Raw genomic sequence first — 22,767 nt, 5'->3', positions numbered from 1 at the left:
AAATGTGTTGATTTCCACGTGTTTGTAATTAGTTATGAAATTAACAAGCAGTTTCTTTGTGAAAAAGTAAATCATACACCAGATTTTTTTTTTTGTCAGTGTAGGTCTGATTTCTCAGTGTAGAGGTGAGCGAATATCGTGTGACCTACCAAGGATGGCAACAGACTCGCTGAAGTGTGAATGTGAGAAGGTCACTTCAGATGCACACTAACACACTGCTGCCCTCACTGAGATACACGCTGACATGAATGAAATCCCTTTCAGCAGTGTTTTTACGATCGGAGGGAAAAAACGTGTAGAGATTTATAACAGGGAAGAGTGGAATCATAATAAAGGCTTAACACACAGAGTGGTCATATGAGAGTGCCTGGCTACAACATTCCTCTACTAATCAAGCAGAAGTAATTAAGAGACTGTAAATCAGCACTTTCAGAATTAGATGCATGTGAAATTGTCCATCGGTCACCTGTATATTGATTATTTCCATGCATGCTAATTATCATTAATATAAATAAATACCTTTGTTACCTCCAAAAGTGGACACTTGTCACTACATTAGGATCAAAAAATAAACCAAGAATACAATTAATATGACTTTTTACTTCTGAATGGATTGCTTTTGATGTTGTCTAATAAGTAGTGGTGAAGTTGCTTTTAATGTAGCATTACGGTATGAATAATTGCCTTATGGGCAGTGTGTGCTCATTTATGTCAGGTGAGTTGAGACGTGAGGTCATTTTAAAGCACATCAGTATGTATTGTTGCTCCCCAGAATACAGTAAAGGCTTAATGACTGGCCATAACTCTCTGCTTTAATAATACAGTATCTCCCAAGATGCATATGTACTTGCAGATATAAATACGCCTTCATATTAGAGAGGCTGAAAATGTCAGAGATCTGTATACAAACATATATATAGACTCAAGCATGGACATAACAATCTCTCATGGTGTGATAATAATTCTTTTCTGCCTGTGCAAATAACAACGAGCCACTGGCCAACACCAGCTTATTCACATTGTCCTCCTGCCATTGAGATGTGACATGAATTTTAATAAGTAAATTAATATTTTGAACCGCACTTGTCGTAGAACCGAATGGATGTAAAATAACTCAAACCTTGTGAGAGTGGGAGTGAATAAGACATTTTTCACTGTTATTAAGATATATAAAAGATATATATACGGGGTGTTTGCGGGATCTTAAAATGTCTTACATTTCCAAAACACAATTTTAGGCCTTAAAGTCTTAAATTCACTGAAATGTTGTCTTGTGGGTCTTAAATATTTTTGAAAGGGTCTTAATTTTCCTTTTTTTATGTAAAGCTACTCAATAGATCTAACACACATCCAATAATTAACAACACATCTCAATTAAACTTTTAGCAAAGCTCTATATATGGAATAATATAACATTTTGTTGTGCATCCATTCATTATAATGTAATGTATAATGTAATTCATTTATTTTTTAAAAGATTTTAAGTTATGTTGACAAAATTGCATGTATTCAACTAGAGTCTACTTGATTTGATACACTATCTAAAATATGTGGCTAAAATAATTAATTAGATATCGTTTCGTAATCGTAATTAGATACCTTGATGGGGCAAGATTTTTTTTATTTCTGCTGGGCTATTAAGAAAATACTTAGCATTTAGCCCTATACAACTCCTGTACAAATTAAATTCTTGGTGGTCTTAAAAAGGTCTTAAAAAGTCTTAAATTTGACTTGGTGAAACCTGCAGAAACCCTGATGTAATAATTTCATGATTAGTTTCAAAAGTCCTTCTCTTTTTTAGACTTGCCATTCATTAGTCATTTGAAATGTTTCACAAGCGTTCACCAATGAGGACCTTTGTCATGTCATGCTGCCATTTGTGTCTTCTCGGGTTAAAGAGCAAAGTTCCCACAACCTTTGACCCATTATCTTTTGTGTCCTTCCAAGTGAGGTTTTTCTGAAAGAGAGAGTACACTTCAAATGAAATCTTGCTGTTGGTTTGCTTACCTTTAGGCCATCCAGGCTGTTGGTGAGGTATTCGGTAGAACATTAAAGAACATTTTTAGCTTAAATTGTGGTTTGATGGTTTCGGTGATACTAGGGCTGCATGATAAATCAAAGCTGATTGTCATGTGCATTTCGTCAGTAAAGCCGGTGTCCTGACATTTTATCCTATACCCATCAGATTAAGCTACAGGGTTCTAACGTCATGGAAAACCTGGAAAAGTCATGGAATTTTGACATGGCATTTTTCAGGCCTGGAAAAGTTTTGAAAAAACTAAAATTCATGGAAAACAGATATCTGTATACTTGAATATGGGTTATTTACTTCTTTTCTGTCCTTGCCCAATCATATACTCTCACATTATTAGTGCGGTGTAAGCATTATCTAAATCTATTTTACATAGCTATAAATATAAATTGAAACTAAATAGATTGTTGCGTGTTTTACGATAAATTTTGATAATAAATTTGAACATGCATTGTTTTTCTTTTACCACGCATATTTAGACATTGCATGAAACATTAGGTCATGAAAATTTGCTTGAAAGTCTTGGAAAATCATGGAAAAGCCATGGAATTTTGCTAGTAAAAATGTGTATGAACTCTGATGCTACCAACACTATATTTTAATGGTTCTGAGGTTGGGGTTAGGGATTAGGTAGGCTATGGCAATATTACAGCTTCATATCATACTACTCCACATTAAAATTTACACCGGTAGCAAAATTGGTAGCATATTGCGCCATTAAAATGTGCTATACTTACTTTTTGAATGGGAGGTAGGACAATCTGACAAGGTAGGAGAAATCAACAGAACATTGGTTCTGCTATCAGTAGTAAATCTCCAGACTGTGCGTTCAGATGGAGCAGCGTTTACTACACAGGGTCACAGTACATGCATTAGTCAAATGATAGTTGCAGATAATCCTTCCCCAATAATGACAGCTGTTTGTGGATCTTCTCAGTGAACTAGGCTCTGTGTAATAAATGCTTCTACATCTGAATGCACATAGAAAAAAAGAAAAGTCAATTGTCTGGAATAGATCTTTCTGTGGGATGATGTGTCTTCTTACACAGAACACATAAAGCACACAACACATTTCATAGTGTTCTATGTTTTATTTATTTGTAATTTTTATTTTATGTTTATTCACCAACCTACAGGATTTCCTGAGTTTCTTTGTGGCATATTTAGTGGCTCTGTGCGACCTGCAATAGCACCCTTTGGCCTTTGGAGGAAAATTACTACTTATCACATCAGCTGTGACACCTATAAGATGTGAAGGACAATTGCTGCTTTTGCTAATTTGCGAGTGCAATTTGTCGATTTATCATGCAGCCCTAACAGTTGCCAGCAGTTCGAGAGTCAGAAAACTCAAAATATATACAGGTAAAACAAATTTAATACCTGCGACTCCTGACAATACATTGAGGTATTTTGAAGCAAAATGATAATTCTGTGCAAGAAACTGAACTTTTGCATGAACTATTGCCCCTCACAACCTCCAAAAAAAAAACCTGACTATCTTCATGTCTGTAGTATGAGTAGGGCCAGACAGAACCTGCAGACATTTCTTTTTCTATTTCTGCTGAGGATTTTGTAAAAAATCTGCGTATTTATGCAGAATGATTTTAGGAGTATCAGAATTTACAAGTTAATATATGAAATAAAAATACCTTTTGTACTTTAAAGGGCGCCTTTGGTGAAAAATCTACTTTTCATGTTGTTTATTTGGACAGATACAGTGTATAGACCGTCATATTGGGGTGATATAAACACACCCAGTCCTTTTTTTTCAATTTAACAACATAGAAACGGTAGACCAATTAGAGTGGTTTTCAGATCGACTGCAACTTTACGTAGGAGTGCGGTCCCCCTGCCCACCAATATTGATTGACAGCTGCGTATTAACATGTCCCGGTAGTCATGTGTATAGTCATATCAACAAGAGAGGACGAGCAAAAATGTTTAAAATGTTTTAAAACAGTGCACGTGTGTAATGAATTACAGCGATTTACTTCAGCTTTACTTCATCAGCACAGCCGCGTATCAGAACAATTATAAAGGAAGACGCTTCAATCCCGGTTTGTGGATGTTAAATCGGGTTTATTTTGTACATTAACATAACAGATATCCATACAGCAGTGGAGATTAACCTGTATCCTGTCACATTTGCGTGTAAAAAGAGTGCAAAGCTAAAGCTAAACGCGCGCGCTGTCTGTCTGTGTGTGGGTGTGTGTGTGTCTAATGCGCTGTGTATGTGTGTGTGTGTGTATCTGTGTGTGTGCGTGTGCACTTTGTAACGACATTGTGTGCGACTCATCGATGGGCACACTCAATGATGGGCTAAAAATCTGCTGAAATCTGTGGATTTCTGCGCACACAGATTCCGTGTGGGCCTATGAGCCTCATGTCAAATGATGAAATGCTGGATATTCACACATACAACTACATACAACTCATGTATGCATTCATTTAGTTTTGTCTTTATATGTTTTTTTCTGAAACTCAAAGTTGTAGTCTTATTTATACAATTGACTTAGTAGTTGACTTACATTTTATGAGTCACTAAGGACCATGGTTTCAGCTAAAACTAAATATTCTTTAATGTTCTACTAAAGAAAAAAGTCACCTATATCTTGGATGGCCTGGGGGTGAATAAAATTAACAGTCAATTTTCATTTCTGGGTGAACTATCCTATAAATGTCCTATGTTCTAATTAAATTTAATAAGATATTTATTTGCAAAAAAAAAGAAAACACATAGTGAGTTCAAATGATCTGATTTAATTTTGAGTAATTTCCCTCTCTGTACATTGCATTGGAGCAATATAACTTTATTCAACAGGCTTTGTATGTTTTGTGTTTTCAGCACCAGGAGGGGAGTCTGGGACCCCCCATCATTGTGTGCACGCGGCCATACCCAGAGTGCCAGCTGTACTCGGATGAGGAGGGAATGGGCGGACGGGACATGCAGGAGTCAGACATGGACAGTGCTGCGGACAGCGGAGCGGGATCTGAATCTTCTGAAGGAGGACGGCAGGATGACAAAGAGGAAGGACTGGGTGGACTCTTTCTACGTGGAAACAAGTCAGCATCATTGATGAATAATTACATATAAAGTGGTAGTACACCCAAAAAATGTATATTTGCTAATCATTTTCTCAGCCTCAAGTGGTTCCAAAGCTTTATGAGTGTCTTTCTTGTGTTGAAATCAAAAGAATATGTTTTGAAGAATGTTGGAAACTGGTAACCATTGGCTCCCTTACTAGGAACATTTTCTATGGAAGTCAATGGCTGTTCGTCCTATGTTAATGTATATTCTATAATATTCTCCAGTATATCTACCAACTCAGATAGAGGGTAAATGATGACAGAATTAGTATTTTTGGGTAAACTATCCCTTTTATAAAGTAATATATTTATCTTGTACATAGAGTAAGAGCTGTTTCTCTGCTGTATAGCTGTGGTCAGATGGTGTCGTCAGCCGCAGCCTCAGTAATCTCAGTGGAGGAGCAGTTTGAGGACTATGGTGAAGGAGAAGATGTGGACTTCACTCCTAGCAGCCCCATCCCGGATGATGATACCCGCACCAATGGTTTCTCTGACCTGGGCTCATCTCTGCCTTCCAGGTTCTATTTCCTTTGATTGTATGAATGAATATGGATTAATGGCAAGAAACCAGAAAATAAAAATGTCTAGGCCAAAAATTTTTATTATTTCAGTTCTGTTTTAAACTATATTTGTGCAAGTTATTGTTCTGGTAATTAAGTGGATCTGTACTCAAATTATAATCATCATTTATGCTAAGATTTATTTTTTATAAAATATAACTTTGCAATATAAACTAAAGCATAAACAAATAATTGGCAAAGTATTATAATTAATGAATTACTGATATTTAATTAGCTCTTATGTAAAGAGTATTTCCTCTTTGTTAACAACTTGTTGTCTACAGTATATCTGTACAGTATTTAAACTAATTCTGTTCTAGTTCTTAAAATGAAAAAGGTATAGTTTGTGTGATTTAAACTTAAACCTAGGTGCTATTTTGAAAATCAGTAATTATTTGTATAATTACGCTGTCACAAGTGTGCTTTGAAAAAAGTAAATAAATAACCACATTATCTATTTACATCTAAGCTAATTAGGCAATAATTAGCACATTACAATCACAAACGAATAAAGAACTCACTATTTATACTTATCATACCTGTCAACTCTCCCGTTTTTCCCAGAATTCTCCCGTATTTTACAATTCTATCCCGCTATCATCACATAAAGGTATTTTCCTGTATTTTTAATCTTTCTATGAAGGGTGACAATAAACATTAAAGGGCCGATTTTCCCTATATGCAACCCATACCGCCAAACCACCAGGGGATGCCCCTTGCTCTTAAATGGAAAACTGTTCTGTGCTTTCATTCTATTTAGGCATGAAAACACTTTGAAATTAATATAAAACCAGCGAGATTCCCTTCCTTTTTATTACAGGCGCCGATGCCCCTCCTATGCAATCCTCAAAACAGTCAGTTAATGTAGCGGTGCGTAACTGTCAGACGTGTTCCATAGTGATAAATAGATGCTGTTTTTCCAAACGGATTCTGTACACGCAATTTGAAGTGGACACTGGGTTTTGAGTGTGTTTAAACATAATAATAATAATAAGAAGAATAACATCTAAACAGGTCAATCTTGGTGGGTTTTCTTTTAAACAAAACTAATTTTCTATTCAATGAGCATAAAGAGTTAGGAAAGCAATCAAATGCTTTTTTTATAGATATGTGCATTTTTAAAATGACACTGCTGATATTTAACCTAATCAAATGAAAAATCTAAATGAGAGATTCATTTGCTGCTCTTTAATCAGAATGGGGGGTATCCCTTATTTTCACATCCCAATGTTGACAGAAACAATACTTTTATTAATGTATTAACAATGTAAAGTCTACAATTTCTAAATCATGAATTAAAATAGTTGGCATATGATTTTAAAGTACATTAGTACTGTGTGCCTATTATAATGTGTTACTATAATTTGGGTCTAAATGTACTATTGTAACAAAATTTGAATTCTCATTTATTTGCTTCTAAGGTTGAAATATGGCCTGGACAAATTTTCATGAGAGTCACTTCATAAAAATGCTATCAATATAAATTATATGTGTTTATAATTTAATATTGCTGGGAAATGTAGACAACTATTAATCCCCTTATTGCTAAACATGGAGCAATAATTATAAAACTTATAAAAATTCTTTTTCCAACTATGCTTCTCACCAGCTTATATTATCAAACATACTGTGCCAAAATATCGGAATGCTTCTCCTGTCAGTACTGATAATCTATTGATGGTGTTTCAGTGCTGGTCAAACCCCTCAGAAGATCCGACACCTGTACAACAGTGAGCTTCTGGATGTTTACTGCTCTCAGTGCTGCAAGAAAGTCAACCTGCTCAATGACCTGGAGGCCAGACTCAAGAACCTCAAAGCTAACAGGTACGAACAAGTCTGAAGCACGCTAAGCTTATGACTTAATACACGCTTAGAGTGCTGCAGGGATGACTTAAAATCGTGGGCCAAAGCAGAAGTTGGCATCCCACTCAGATAGTCTTGCTTAATCAAACACTCAAATTGATGGCGGAAGTTCATGGACTTCACTGACCAAAGACTAATAAGAGGCCGTCTGACTGACTCACTCTCACTTTTTTCAGTAAAATGTAAAGTTGATGTCCCATAAATGACAAACAAGCATCTGTGTTTTTGCTTCAACCATGCCTGAAGCAAAACCCTTGAAGGTATTTTAGTCTGTATTGTGAACGTCACATACTTTTCAAAAAAACAATGCTTAGTTGATCCTGACAAGTGCTCTTTGTAACAGTTGTAAGCACACCAACCTTCTTTAAACATAAGGGTTTGACATCGTGACAGTTTTGTATCAGAGGAAGTGTTGAATAATGTCATGTGTGTTTAGAGTTGGATTTTACACTTAGGGTTTTGGATTATTCCAGGGAATTTGCTCTGTGACCAACAAACCTTAGAGATTTTTACCCTTTTCTTCTTTAATAATCAGCACAATTAACACAAATATTTGAAGCCAAAATTTAATCAGCAGAACTAAAAATGTAGACAACAGAACTGCAGTAGAGGTCTGCGCGGGACTGATTTTTTAGTTCTGCTCCCGCCAGGTTTTATTCTGCACCCGACCGCTCACATAATTTAGTAGTAATTGGGTACTACCAAACGAGAGCGATAACAAATATAACTGTAGGTTGTGCAAGGATTGTAGGGCAAATGTCAGTTTTGCTTGCTCCTTTGTGATGAGACATGAGTGCTGCCTTAAACTTGAGGTTCCAGTCTTCTGAGGGTGGTCGTACACTGGATGTGCCACTCAGCGCCATGTTGTAGCACGCATATGACAGTTGGAAGTAACATTCACCAGATGCGCACATTTGCATGTTATTTAAAATGAAACTATTCATATGGCTCTCTGTGGTGCGGCAGAAATGTGAACAGTGTTCTGAGTCGTAGATGGGCGCCGCGGACAGCTGCCGACTTGCACTGCCAGTGTGCGTACCCTGATAGAAATCTATGTTTAGAATTCTAAAATGCAATGTGCTGCATCCGGTGTGCGACCCCCTTCGCTGCAAAAGGATTAAACTTTGAGGTATTATCACATCAACCAAAGGGTAATTTTTTTTCATTTGTGTCTATGATGCATGAAAAAAAGACTCTGTCTTAAACGCACTTTTCAGCATCTATGGTTTATATTAAAGGGGACCTGTTATGTCTCTTTTTATAAGATGTAAAATAATTCTCTGATGTCCCTAGAGTGTGGATGTGAAGTTTCAGCTCAAAATCATATTTTATAACTCTTTCAGACTATTGGCGTTGATCCAGATTGTGCCATTTTGTTGACTTTCGCTGTATATTCTAATGAGATTGTGCTCCTTTCAAAAGAGGCCAGAGCTAAAAACGACACATTTAAAACAGGAATAACGTTATTTCTGTGACAAACTGAAAATGTCAAAAGAAGTGCATCAGAATAGTCTCTCTAATGGCAGACGGCTGCTTCTCACCTAGGACTGTTTATGCTAATGAGAGAGCGATCATCACTAATGGGCGGGGCCTTCCCCCACTTATCACATGTAAAAAGGGAAATGTCCATCAAAGTGTTTCTGCAGACTGTTTTAATCAAGTGGTAATTAAAACATTCAATTAATTTAATAAACTAATACATTTTGACCATTAAGAGGCTTTCTATATTCACACACTGTTGCCAATCAACTGTGTTTAAACCCCTTATAAAAATGATTTTTGCATAATAGGTCCCCTTTAAACAGCACAGCAGCAAACTCAACAACATCTTCTTCATGTGTGGGTTAACTCTAGATGTTTTTTATGAGTGTCTTTAATCACCCTGGTCTGTCAGAAGCTTTATCTGGAGACGGGCTTCATCAAAGGAGCTGTTACCATAGCAACAGTGCTCTAGTCAAGGGTTTACTCATCTTTGTGAATGTTATCTGGCAGAGTGGGAAAACCGAGGCCCTCAGGAAAAGCATAGTGTTCAAGTAGGTGTCTGTGTGAGGCAGAGTTTGATGAAAACTGCTGAAATAATCCTTATATGATTGCGAGGACCCCTATCAAATTTGGCACTTCAGAAGATTGACACTTCAATCCATAATCTGTAACAAGGCTGTAATGCATCATGGGATTATGAGGATTGTGCCTCATGCTGACACACTGAGAAATTATAGACACAGAGGCTCTGCCAAAACAGCTAGTGTGCTCATCTTCCTACGTAGACAATTGCCTTTTAAGAGAGCATCCTATCCTTCATGAACAATAGTAATTTTGTGACTTTGTAGGCTTTTTGAGTACATTGCACACAAACATGCAAAAGAAAATAGTGCCTTTTCACTGTTTCCCATTAATTTTTAATAACAATAATAATAATAATTCCTTACATTTATATAGTGCTTTTCTGGACACTCAAAGTGCCTTACAAATTTTTTGGGAGAATCTCCTCATCCACCACCAGTGTGCAGCTTGTACCTGGATGACGCGATTGCAGCCATATTGTGCCAGATCGCACAACACACACCAGCTGATTGGTGGAGAGGAGACCAGAGTGATGAAGTCAGTTATGATATAGGCATGATTAGGAGGCCATGATGGACAGGGACCAGTGAGCAAATTTGGCCAGGATACCAAGGTTAAACCCTTACTTTTTTTCAAAGACATCCTGGGATTTTTAATGACCACAGAGAGTCAGGACCTCGGTTAAACGTCTTATCTGAAAGACTATGCTCACTGAGCAGCATGGAGTCCCCATCAATATTGTAAGAAAAAAATGAGGACGACGAAGATCTCAATGAATATGTTTAATCAGCATAGCAGTCTCAAAATACACGGTAGTACCCTTGTTTCTTCTGAGTCAGAATGAACCCTGAACATTCTTAAACTGAAACTTTGTTTTAGATGTTGCCTTTAGATTTTCCTTTAGATGTTAATGAAGTTGCTCCTTGGCTGTTAATGCAGCAGTTAATGCATGTTCCACACCATCAATGAGGTGGTTCTCTGTACACCTCACCCATCCCCATTCTACAATCACTACCATTTGGTCAAGAGGTAGTCACCTCAAACAATGCAGAGACAACAAACTGTTGACTTCTCTTTTCTTTCATAATTCAGCCCTTTTGGCAAAGGAGCATCAACACACCATTTAGAGTGGAAGGGTCTAGACAAACTTATTTCTTATAATATACTGGGGAGTTAGGACCCACACAGACCACAGGTTGAGCGCCCCCTGCCGGTCTCACTTACACCACTTCTGGCACAACCTAGCTGTTCCATGTGGTCTCCCATCCAGGTATTGACCGGGCACAGCCCTGCATAGCTTCAGTGGGTGACCATATGAGAGTTGCAGAGCTGCCGGCTTTTTGACATAGGTTTTTTAAAAAAGTCATGAACCAAACCAGCCAGCAACAATGAGAATAACAACAATGCAAATTTTGAAGTAATGCAAAGAGATTTAAAACTATTTGTACTATTAATAAAAAGGTCTAATATATTCAAAATTTATTTAAAATTGGCATATTGGCATATGGGCACCTGATTATGGTATCTGTGGTTCTTCATGGAAGTGGGTTGACTAATTGGAGCTAAATTGGAGCTAAATTGGAGCTAAAGATCTGATTTGACAGCTTTGCACATCGAGACTCTGATTGGAGGAATTTTCCTACACATTATTGTATTTATCATTACAAATTGCATATTAAACATAACCTTTGTAAGATTCAGTTGAGGTAAGGTTAACAGATGGGTTTACCAAAGTGTAAAAACAATTTATTTACAGTGTTATTGTCATTTACAACAAGTCTCAAAAATGTCAGCAGCTATTGTTAAAAAACGAATTCCCTGTGGAGAAAATATATAGTTTTTATATAGAGTTTTTACTTCTAGAACTCAGTTGTTGCATTCTATCCTTCAATTGTTCATTCATTTTCTTTTCGGTTAGTCCCTTTTATTAATCCGGGGTCACCACAGCAGAATGAACCACCAACTTATCCAGCACATCCAGCTAAGCTAATAGCTTGTTCATTCTAATAACCATAAAAAAGACAATCATAAAAAGTAACATATTTGGCAAAATTATTGGAAACAATTAGAGTTTATTAGAGAGAAATAATAAATAACTTTTTTGTGTGGTTGAAATATAAAGTATGTCTACTTCACTTGTTAAATCCATTCTTTTTTGATTATACAGGATTGCCTTCTCATTTTAATTTGGTCAATTCTGTTAAAATGACATTATCAAAAAGGTGGCACAAGCTGTTACCTTTTGAAACAGCCTATAGGTTTGGAAAAGAGCAAGAGAGGCTGTTCAGTAAGAGCTGTGTAGTTTCCTTTTCTCTGGGTGAATAGGTGTGTTGGGGAAGTGAGATCATGTGGCATTCGGTGGCCTTTGCCTATTAATCCTCTGGCATTTTTTGTCCAAATCCTACACTGCATACTCTGCTGAAGTCAAAATGCATTCATGCGAAACATAATTGACACCCATTTGAACTATAACCCTGTAATGACCTGTGAACCTGCAAAAAAGTAAAGAATTATTGTGAACTAACAAATAAATAAACAAAAAAATGCCATAAGAAATAGTTCTTTCCATAGCATTTCATTTCTTTAAAATAAGTCGAGCTACAGGAGCGGTTCATGAAGAGCTCTATGCAGCTGCACTTTGAGGGCATGTGCATTGTCCTTTTCTCCCTTGCTTTGCAGAGTGTCTGGGTCTATGATTGTTGTTGTGATTTAAATTGTTTTGTACATGCTGTGATGGCTGGCTTGGGGATAAGGACAGGAGAGCTGACTTGTATTTCGGCAAGCTGTGTGAGTTCAGACCTGTGTGATGTAATGAGAGAAGGGGTTTAAAGAGTTAGGCGGGTCACACAGTTATATAAACACAAGCAGGGGTTTATAATTAGACTACAGGTAGTCTATTTTGCAGAGGTCCTCCAGAGCTGACTGATTATCAGTGTAATCTCGTGACCTGTAGGGCCAAACTGACTGCAGTACACCATACCAGCCACTTGAAGACAGAGAGTCAGTGATTAGGCTGTAAAACAAAGCTGATTAGCCTAGCCTAGTATCTGTCTGTCTAATTCTATCTATCTATCTATCCATCCATCCATCCATCCATCCATCCATCCATCCATCCATCCATCCATCCATCCATCCGCCTGCCTGCCTGCCTGTTTATTTACCTGTCTGTCTATCTATCCATCTGTCCGTCAGTCAATCAATCAATTGATCAATCAATCTGTCTGTCTGTCAGTCTTTTTATGTATCTATCCATCTACAGTATGTCTGTCTAAGTATGTTTTTCTGTCTTCATCATACACTTTAGACATTAAATATCTGAAGCTGCAAAAAACTGTACTAGTGTTACTCCTTTCTCTAATCAATGGATATTTTTCTCCTTCATTTTACAGCCCAAACAGGAAAATTTCCAGTACAGCATTTGGCCGGTACGTTTTTCATCATGATCTGATGAATACGAGATATCTGCATATGGAATATAGATTTACCGCTGCATACCGATTGCCAGACAAATTCACATCTAAATTGTCTGGTTTTGTGTTGTGTCCTGCAGTCAGCTCTTCCACCACAGTAACTTCAGCAGCAGTCAGGGCAGCACTGAAGACCTGTTCAGAGACAGCATCGACTCCTGCGACGTTGACATCACCGAGAAGGTACCGAAAGCATACTGATGAGTTGCTTAATGATAACAGTCAAATGATGTTTCAGATACTTTTGAAGGAGAGTGTTGTTTTCTTGTGAATGTGATGTGATTCAGAAAGTGTTGTCTATAACAATCTGTTCTTCATTCCTAATGCAGGTGAGCTATTTAGAAAAGAAGATTTCAGAGCTTGAAAACGACAGTCTGGCTAATGGAGATCTGAAATCAAAACTTAAACAGGAAAACACACAACTAGTTCACAGGTAAAAATGAGAGAGATCTGAATGTTATGTTCGAATGTAGGACTGAATAAAAAGAAATCGGTTGCAAATATGGGTGATTTAATTATAATAATTGTTTTATTTTATTTGTAATAGATTTTTTAAATGATCATTAGTGTTAAAATTATTATTTTTTAATTGTTATAATGTTATTTACAATAGTCATATTCAGCATGGTGTAATAAATTGACTTGAAAACTTATAGTTAAGAAAGTTAAGTTTCCAGTTTCAACGAAGTTTCTAAAAGATTTCAGTTTCAATTAAATGCTGCGCTCCTGAAATTCTGTTCATTAAATAATACAGAAAAATGTATTATCTTTCTTGAGCAGGCAAATTCAGATTTGCATTACAAAATTAAATGAAATTTTTAAGTAAAATAAAATAAATTTAAATAAAATTAAAATTTGATTACGTTTTTGTTTAAATACATATATCCTTTGTGAAAATAAGAGACATATGTGGGACGGATTTCCTAATGTCTCTGTGTGCTTGTTTGTACACATTTACCCATTAGGGTACATGAGCTGGAGGAGCAGATCAAAGATCAGGAGACGCGTGCAGAGCAATGTTTGGAGGAGGAGCTGAAGAGACACAGAGAGGCCTACAGCAAGATGGAGAGAGACAAGAGCACTGAGATTGAACTGCTCAGTAACAGGTATCTAAAACTATCAGAAAACTCACAAAAACATCTATCTGAAGCACTTGGAGGTTTCAAAACCATAGAGCACAGAAACAATTTTCAGCAGGACATATAATGAAAGATATCTCTCCGTAGGGTCCAGCAGCTGGAGGAGGAGAATGCAGAGATGAAAGTGAATGTGTGCAGACTCAAGTCTCAGACCGAAAAACTGGACCAGGTCAGATATGCATCGAAACTCAATCTAAAACTCCCTTGACTACCACAATGACATGGCCCGTATGCAGGGGCAGAAATTAATTTTCCATTAGAGGGAATATATGCCCCATGGAATTGATTTTCAGGGGAATTCTTTACTATCATAAGGGCATTTTTTTGGTAATTGCCTTTTTAAAGGGGCCATGAACTTCTTGTACTGTTCTCTAAGGTCAACTTATAATGTTATTATTAAATAGAGTACTGTAAATAATGAATAAATTGTCATTTTTAGGTAAACGTTCTCTTTAAGTCAGTAAGTGCTCATCGTAGAGCAAAATGTTATTATTGGTGAATAGTCTAAACGCTTCTGATTAGCCAATGCATTCGTAACATCACCTGAATGTTTGAATGGTTGTCTAGCTCAGTACAGCAACAAAAACTGATGCAACACACATAGATCTAAATGTAATGCTTCAAACTGTCATGGTTTTTGGTGCATTTCTGTTCTATTTGTTGCCATTTTGGCATATTTGTCCCCATTAATGTCAAACCCTGCCCACAGATGGATCAGATCATCAAGTTAAAGACTGGGTTAACTTGTTTTAATGCATTTCAATTCGTCTTGTGCACTACCATGAACCTTTTAAAGCATACTATACGGTGACTGAATATGGATGCACCAGTTTACCAGGTGTGCAGTGCAGCTTGTTCTTTTTAAAAAAGATTTATTTATCAGATTTTTATGACAGTTAATCAAACAAGAGTAAAAAAGGAAATAGCAGTACAATATATATATATATATATATATATATATATATATATATATATATATATATATATATATATATATATACATATACAGGGTGGACCATTTATATGGATTCACCTTAATAAAATGGGAATGGTTGGTGATATTAACGTCCCGTTTGTGGCACATCAGTATAAATGAGGGGGCTTGTAAATAACTCATGAAAGAATACACTTACATTAAAACCAAGCACACCATTGTTTTTTTTGTGAAATTCCCAGTAAGTTTATTAAGGTGTATCCATATAAACGGCCCACCCTGTATATATATATATATATATATATATATATATATATATATAAAATAAACCACACTATAGCCCACATATTGTACAATAAACAATATATGATGTGCATAAACAATATACGATGTGCATTAGTTTATACAAATTAGACATAAACAGGTCAGTACTGCAAGTTGAGGTTGACAGCATGGTGCATATAGTAAAATAAATAATGATAATAAAACAAAAGAAGAGAGAGAGAAGAGGGAAAATATTTAAAGTGATCAATGGAGCTCGTTCTGTTCACACATTCAAACAAACAGAAAAACTGGGCTGCACATGGACTGTGCATGCATGTCCAAGGACAAAAAATGGGTCACAAGGACAGAAAGCAAATGGCAGAAGTATACATTGGGGTTTATGCATTTAACGGTTAAAAGAACTTTGCTCTCACCCATTTTCACACCGTCACGTCTGACCTCGATGAAGCATTTTTTGACACATTTCAGCAGGAGGTGTAATCCCTGGAGCTTGTCAGTGTTCACAGCTCGCTCTTTGGTGCTGCTCGCATTAGTTAGTGTAATGAGTGTGAAAGCTGCAGCCTGCATGACATTAGCAGCCCTGTATTTTGACACAGAACCTGTGAAGCTTTGATCTTTGAGTATGAAACATTGCAGATCGATACCCCTCTAGACTGTAGTCTTTCTATAAAGCTAAAATTAAACCAGGTCACTGTCTGATATAGCTAACGGAAATTATAGGTCCTCTTTTGGGCTTTTTTAGCTGATTAAACAAAATTTATAATGAAATTGATGTATTATATTTTATTGCTGATTTGAAATAAATCAAAAATACACTTTAGTATCCTGATCAGGCTTGCATTTCCACTGCCAACAAATGCCTTATTAGATCGGCATGCACACTGGAAAGCAATTCACATCATTTGCACTAGTGATTATTTTCTGTTAAGCAATCAACATTCTACAGTGAATCTAGTTCCACCCTTTAAGTCCTATACTACTGTGAAGGGTACCCCAATGGAAGGGTATCAAGTGGTATGACACATTTAGATATTATGGTACCATTCATAATTTCTGACAATGGAAGCATTAAAAAATGTTGAAGCAAGCTGTAGTTTCTAGTTTCTTACCCAGAAAACAGCTAGAAGACGCACTAAAATGGCTGCCAAATGAGCTGACTTGCTTAAAGGGAAATTTGCAAGTCAAATTTGTTTAGTGGTTTTCACAATACACATTGTTTCAAAGCAGTTTTACAAAAAGTCATGCTGTTCTGTGTAAAATTCCTTACGGCTTTTGTAGCTACCCGCCGGTTATTTAAACAATCCACGCTTCCAAATACTGATGTCCATATGCGTTTTCTTTATTGAACACCGTGAAAACTAAAAAATAAACAAACCGAATGTTTTACACAAACACAAATCAAAAGGAACATCAAAATAAACAAATAATATACAACAAAAGTGTAGTTTACCATGTTGGCCTGATAACCAGCTGTAGAATAAGCAGGAGCATTAGACAGGTGCCTGCGTTGAGATCTCACTTTGCTATCCATACAAACTCTCACAGGTTAAATCAATCACAAAAGATCATGTGACCTCCGACTCAAGCGAACCGGAAACAAGGAAAATTATAACAAACCAAAAAACACTCAATAATGAAATACAAAACAATAAACAAAATACAAGCTGACCGATCAGCGTCAGCTACAGCTTTATTATAGAGCACATTTAATGCTGGAATAGGTGCTGCTCTTGATTTAGATCAAGCTATTTTTATTTATTTTATTCTAACAGTTATTTATTTATTTATACTTAAAAGGTGATATTCGATAATTAAAATAGTGGCACTTTAAATAAAGAAATATGGCGTACAGCTTTAGTTTCATTTAGCATTTTATTTCTGGAAGCTTTAAAAGTGTTTTTGGCAGATTTAGAGAAGTTAAACTTTTAAATGAAAAAATAGATTGTCTAGATTAAAATGTTTCAGCGTCACATGACCAGATGAGCTTACATACTTCCTGCTTGCACATATAAAAGATATAAGAGGTGGACATTTGAAATCAACTGAATTCCAATGCAGATATGACTATGCTGTTTCCCACTGGTCACTATTGTGACGGAGTATAAAACCTAATTTAACCAACACAATACCAAAGGACATTTGAGGTTTGTGAGTTATAGAGGTGTAAAGAGTTGCATGAAAATTCTCAAATTTCAAGAAATAATTTAGATTAAATGGGTTAATAATAACAATGTAGTGTAAAAACGTGACATTATATCCTAAGTAGGCATAGTCCGGTACAAGTTTCTGACGGTATGATAACCTTGGATACAAATACCACGGATTCACTGTATCACGGTATTGTGTCTGGGTAAATGTCTGGGTAATAAAATAAATAAATAAAATTATTTTAAGAAACATTTATAATATTTATGAGCAGTAAACCTGTCAGGCTTAATAATGAAAAGAAATAATTGACTTCTGCTCTATTCATTAGTTTCAAAAACACATATTTCTTTACAACACATAATACAACACATAAAAAACCTTACATATACCTTGGGAACGGTATAACAGAACATTTTAGCGGTATTAAAATCTTGACTTTTCCAAACCGCGGGAAACCTTCAAACCGGTTGCCATTCCAAGCCTAATTCTAAATATGGTTGTATATATTTGTATGCATGCACAGGAAAAGCAGCGTATGACGGATAAACTGGAGGACACAAGCCTGCGCTTGAAGGATGAGATGGATCTGTACAGAAAGATGATGGACAAACTTTGGCAGAACAGACACGAGTTTCAGAAGGAGCGAGAGGCCATGCAAGAGGTAACAGCATCATTTTCATTGCAGATTACAACTATGACATACTGCATGTAAACGTAAATGTACAGACCTCTCACATGATACACATGTGTGTTTAGCTGATTGAGGACCTGCGGCGTGAGCTGGAGCATCTGCAGCTCTTTAAACTGGAGACGGAGAAGCCTGGACGTGGACGTACCGCTGCTGGACTGTCTGAATACAATGCCAAGACTCGAGAGATCGAACTGGAGCATGAAGTAAAAAGGCTTAAGCAGGTACAGCAGACAGATATGCTAATAAAATCATATTATCTCATAAACTCATTACAAATAAATCAACTATGAACAATATACATCACCTATCAAGCTCTAAAAAGCACTTGAAGTATCCCTAAATAGGCATATGTGTTATATTATAACAGAATCATAGTCATTATTCTATGAAAATTGTCAGGTTTTAACATGAGAAAGTGAAGACAAGTATTACTTTTAATAACCTATTTCCAACATGTTGTACAGGATATTAACTCCAAGGCTAAGATTAAATTTAGTGTGATGTGGTTAACTGATGTCGTTAATCTACTAACAGGAAAACCATAAACTCAGAGACCAGAACGATGATCTGAATGGACAGATTCTCAGCCTCAGCCTTTATGAGGCCAAAAACCTGTTCGCTTGTCACACCAAGGCCCAGTCGCTGGCAGCAGAGATTGATAACGCTTCAAGAGATGAGGTGAGAACAACATTAGCTCTGCACTACACACAGCCTCACACACTAGCACTGACTGGCACTATAAGGCGATGCAGTTTAGTTTTGGCACCTGCCAACATTTTTTTAATTTATTGCAGTCACTGCATTTGTTGGGTTTTAACTCAAACCCAGCAGATTAAAACTTTCAACCCTTTGTAATGTTACATTATTAGCAGAATGTGTAATTTAACAGTGTGCACATCTCATTATGTCAAATGAAGTGTGCTTAATTGTCAAATAAGTTTTATAGGTTGTTTTTTTACATGACGTCAATGATGATGTGCGAGACTCAGATGGAGGGCAGGATGTGATTCTTCTACATAGGAATGGCTTTCAGAACATGAACATGAACATGTTTCTGTTTTATGTTGTTTATAATTGTGTAAATCAGCCAAAATTTGAAATGCCAAACAGCTAAAAGTTTTAAAAGTTTTTGGTTATAAAGGTGGAAAGTTCAAGAAACTGGCTGAAAAACAGAAGAACAGCAGCATGTAATAACCATTTATTCAATACATTCATGTGTACAAACTTTCTGAAAGCGATAATCCGTTTGACAGCACCAATTATATACAGGCCTAGCTACATGTATAAATATGTTAATGTGTTATATAAAAATCAGATGCAAACACCACCACACTTATACACATTCCAGGAGAATATAATTAACGTACCCTAGCATGTTATCGCTGTGATGAAATGTCTTGTTTTGCATTTATCCATGTCTTTACTGGCGTTTTGGTAATGTAACAACTGTAACGTGAACGTCTATATGTGCAGCAGCAGTGAATGTTTGTTGATGGTACAAAAGAACAAGAACAGAACAAAAAAGAAAGGCAAACCTTGCGACAAAATTAGACGGTTATTATTGTGGAGCACTTTTTTTGCTCTTACAAAAATAATTAACAATGTAGATTATGCGTCCAAGCTTTTGTATGCTTTCATCTGTTATTTCGTGTTGTCTGGAAGATAAACTACAGCAATTTATAATAGTTTATAATAAACATGTTTTTGAACCACACAGTAAAGTGTATAATGTGTACAACTCTTTGTTAATGAATACGACAGAATACTGTAGCACAGTAAACTAATAAACTGTAATAAATTCAGTAAAGTTAGCGTAAACTGTGGTGCATTGTGATGGTGTATAATTATAGTGTAGAAAACTGAAGCCTACTGAATAAGTTTATTACTACAGTTGTGTTGGACCTCAGCAACAATATAATTACTACGACAGTTTAATTTAAGTAATTCTCTTTAGTAAGCTTCCAGACATTGTAGTATTTACTATAGTTTTTTCATGTAATGTAATTATACACCGCATCGATGTTAGTTCAGTACTCGGCCCTCTTCATGATATATGCCCAACATATGCGCTTATTTTCTGTTTATATCTCTTTTAATATATGCTATAAATTGCAAAAATACGGACTTTTCTAAATGTCTCCCTTTCAGTTTTTTACATCCTGCCCTCCATCTGAATTTCGCACGTCACCAAACCCATGGGATTGAAAACAACCTATTGAATACACAGATTCAGAAAGGGTTCTCTGTTTTACATATTTTTTCCACATATAACATTGGCAAAGCAAAGAAAAAAAGAAAAAGAGAAAACAATAGGAAAATCATGATAATAAAAAAAAACCCCACCCACATAACAAGCCAACTTGTTTACAAAGACCTGTTTGAACAACAGAGTATGATGTATGATGACAAAGCATATTACATCATTACAGAAATGATGCATTATTCCACAAGGTTTTTTTCATGGTAACAGATAAAAGGATTCCAAATTTTGTCAAATTGTTCAAGTTTTCTTTTCAAATAGTATCTAATTTGCGCCAAATCAGAGGTAATTTCTCCAAGCCACAGTTAACATGTAGGGGGTTCCTTTTTTTCCAAAACAGTAGCAGAAGTGTGCTTAATTGAACTGAATGTGGATTTATTATACTTCAAAACCTAAATATATTTTTAAAATTGCAGATAATGTAATATCAATTATACAAAATGACACTTATATGACATTTTATTTTTACACTTTAATGACTTAAAACAAGCAATGTACTTTTAAAAAGTATACTTTATATTAGTGTGAAACAAAAGGTTTTATTTATCCAAGTAACTTCTGTCCTAAATTAAGGACACGTTTTGATGTTAACTGAAATACTTAAGTTCATTTAGAGTACTTTTAATATGCTAAAACTGTAATTGTCAATAGCCACTTATTAATTAAAAGTGTGCCATTAAAAAGAATTTGCTTACAAAGAAGTTTCTGAGAAGACTTTCCATCAATCAGAGAGTGTTATTTAGCAGATCTTAAAGTTTTACTTAAATCAATTAAAAAGGATTGTGCAATTGATATAACACATTTTAATTTAATTGCAAAAACATGGGATTCCTGTAAAGGTCTGAAATTGCAACTTTTTTTTTTTCATATTTGCATATATTTCTAATCAAAATTATTCCTAAAAGTTTTTATAGTAAAAAACAAATACTTGTATGCAAAAGTTAGCTTCTTTTATATTCCAACTATCTCATAATATTCCAACTATGGATGTTTTTCCTGCACCCCTGTGCCTTAATATGTAGTTTGTTTTTATGAATTTGTCATTTTACAGTTATATTAAGAACATTAACATCGAAAGGAGGCTGGAAAATGTTTTACACAAAAGTTTTGTTTGGCTTACCGAGTGAGTGAATCATTCATTTGGTCAATATCTTTATCCGTCCAGCTGGTTGACGCTTTGAAAGAACAAGAGGAGATCAACTTCCGATTGCGGCAGTACATGGACAAAATCATCCTTGCCATCCTCGACCACAACCCCTCCATTTTAGAGATCAAGCATTAGACTGCAAAGCTGAGAGGACTCACCATTTGCAGAGAGCTCCCTCTTCAGGCCGGGATTGAGAAATGTCTCTTCTTTGCCCCCTTACACCAGTCCATCATGTATTTACCGGGCAAGTTACAGTACTGTCAAATTATGGTGTCTATGTCTCTCTCTCTCTCACACACACACAGGTTACAGTTTCCATGACCGCTTATGTCATCATGCTCTGTAGAAATGACAAGAAAATTTGATGAAACTGGAATCTAGAGTAGTAATGTACTTTTCACTCAAAGTTATATATATATAAATACACACTACCTCTGAGTATGTACAACTCAGTGTTGTATTCTACACACGAGCAAAACAAGTAGAATTATTTGAAATATCACACCATAAAAAGAGCTAAACATGGCATGTGGGGTTTATTCTTAATATTATTAGTATTATTTGAACATTTTAATCAGCCCTCAGGCCTATGAAGTCTTAACAATCCAGTGCTGAATCAACAAACGGAGCAATAGAAAGACAGGACTGCATAATAACTAAACAAGCAGATGAGGGAACATGTGTTAATGCTCTCTGTGAATTAAATCAAGTCAGTCCATCATAAAATAAAACACACTGCTGTTTGACTGATGCGTTCAGTCGTTAAATAATCCTACAGCTTCTGACAGGTCTGTACGTGATGTTACCAGTAAAGAAGCACAAGCGAGCCGTGTGAGTACAGACGATGCAATTTGTACAATAGCGTATACATATAGAGAGAAAATATAGATTATGTGAAATAAGAAAGGTTTATTTTTCTTAGAAGTCTAAGTTTGGATGAAATGGTTTGGTAAAGGATGTAATGAGTGAGAGGTAAATGATTATTATATCATAATATTTTCTTGGTTTACCAGAAACCTACGGTGGCCAAGAGAGCTTAACGTGCTGTAATTTAAGAAAACACATTGCATTTAGAAAAACGCCAGCAAAT

At 35.9% G+C, this 22,767-nt stretch overlaps 1 protein-coding gene across 2 annotated transcripts in view; it reads left to right on the top strand.

The window, feature by feature from the left end:
- rab11fip4a (RAB11 family interacting protein 4 (class II) a) overlaps positions 1 to 21,964 on the top strand; it is a 65,679-nt gene extending 43,715 nt beyond the window's left edge. For both annotated transcript variants that reach the window (XM_056453851.1, XM_056453852.1), the window contains 12 exons: positions 4,878 to 5,095; positions 5,470 to 5,637; positions 7,369 to 7,503; positions 12,996 to 13,031; positions 13,157 to 13,256; positions 13,403 to 13,506; positions 14,039 to 14,179; positions 14,300 to 14,381; positions 18,103 to 18,240; positions 18,336 to 18,491; positions 18,805 to 18,948; positions 21,696 to 21,964. In XM_056453851.1, the coding sequence (XP_056309826.1) occupies positions 4,962 to 5,095; positions 5,470 to 5,637; positions 7,369 to 7,503; positions 12,996 to 13,031; positions 13,157 to 13,256; positions 13,403 to 13,506; positions 14,039 to 14,179; positions 14,300 to 14,381; positions 18,103 to 18,240; positions 18,336 to 18,491; positions 18,805 to 18,948; positions 21,696 to 21,812 (1,455 nt within the window). In that variant the 5' untranslated portion in view covers positions 4,878 to 4,961 and the 3' untranslated portion in view covers positions 21,813 to 21,964. The remainder of the gene's footprint in view (positions 1 to 4,877; positions 5,096 to 5,469; positions 5,638 to 7,368; positions 7,504 to 12,995; positions 13,032 to 13,156; positions 13,257 to 13,402; positions 13,507 to 14,038; positions 14,180 to 14,299; positions 14,382 to 18,102; positions 18,241 to 18,335; positions 18,492 to 18,804; positions 18,949 to 21,695) is intronic.
- The last annotated feature ends 803 nt before the right edge of the window (positions 21,965 to 22,767 follow it).

The sequence above is a fragment of the Danio aesculapii genome, chromosome 3 (genome assembly GCF_903798145.1).
Source record: "Danio aesculapii chromosome 3, fDanAes4.1, whole genome shotgun sequence".
Taxonomy (NCBI): Eukaryota; Metazoa; Chordata; class Actinopteri; order Cypriniformes; family Danionidae; genus Danio; species Danio aesculapii.
The sequence above is the reverse complement of the archived record's forward strand: the minus strand, read 5'-3'. Positions and strand labels throughout refer to the sequence as shown.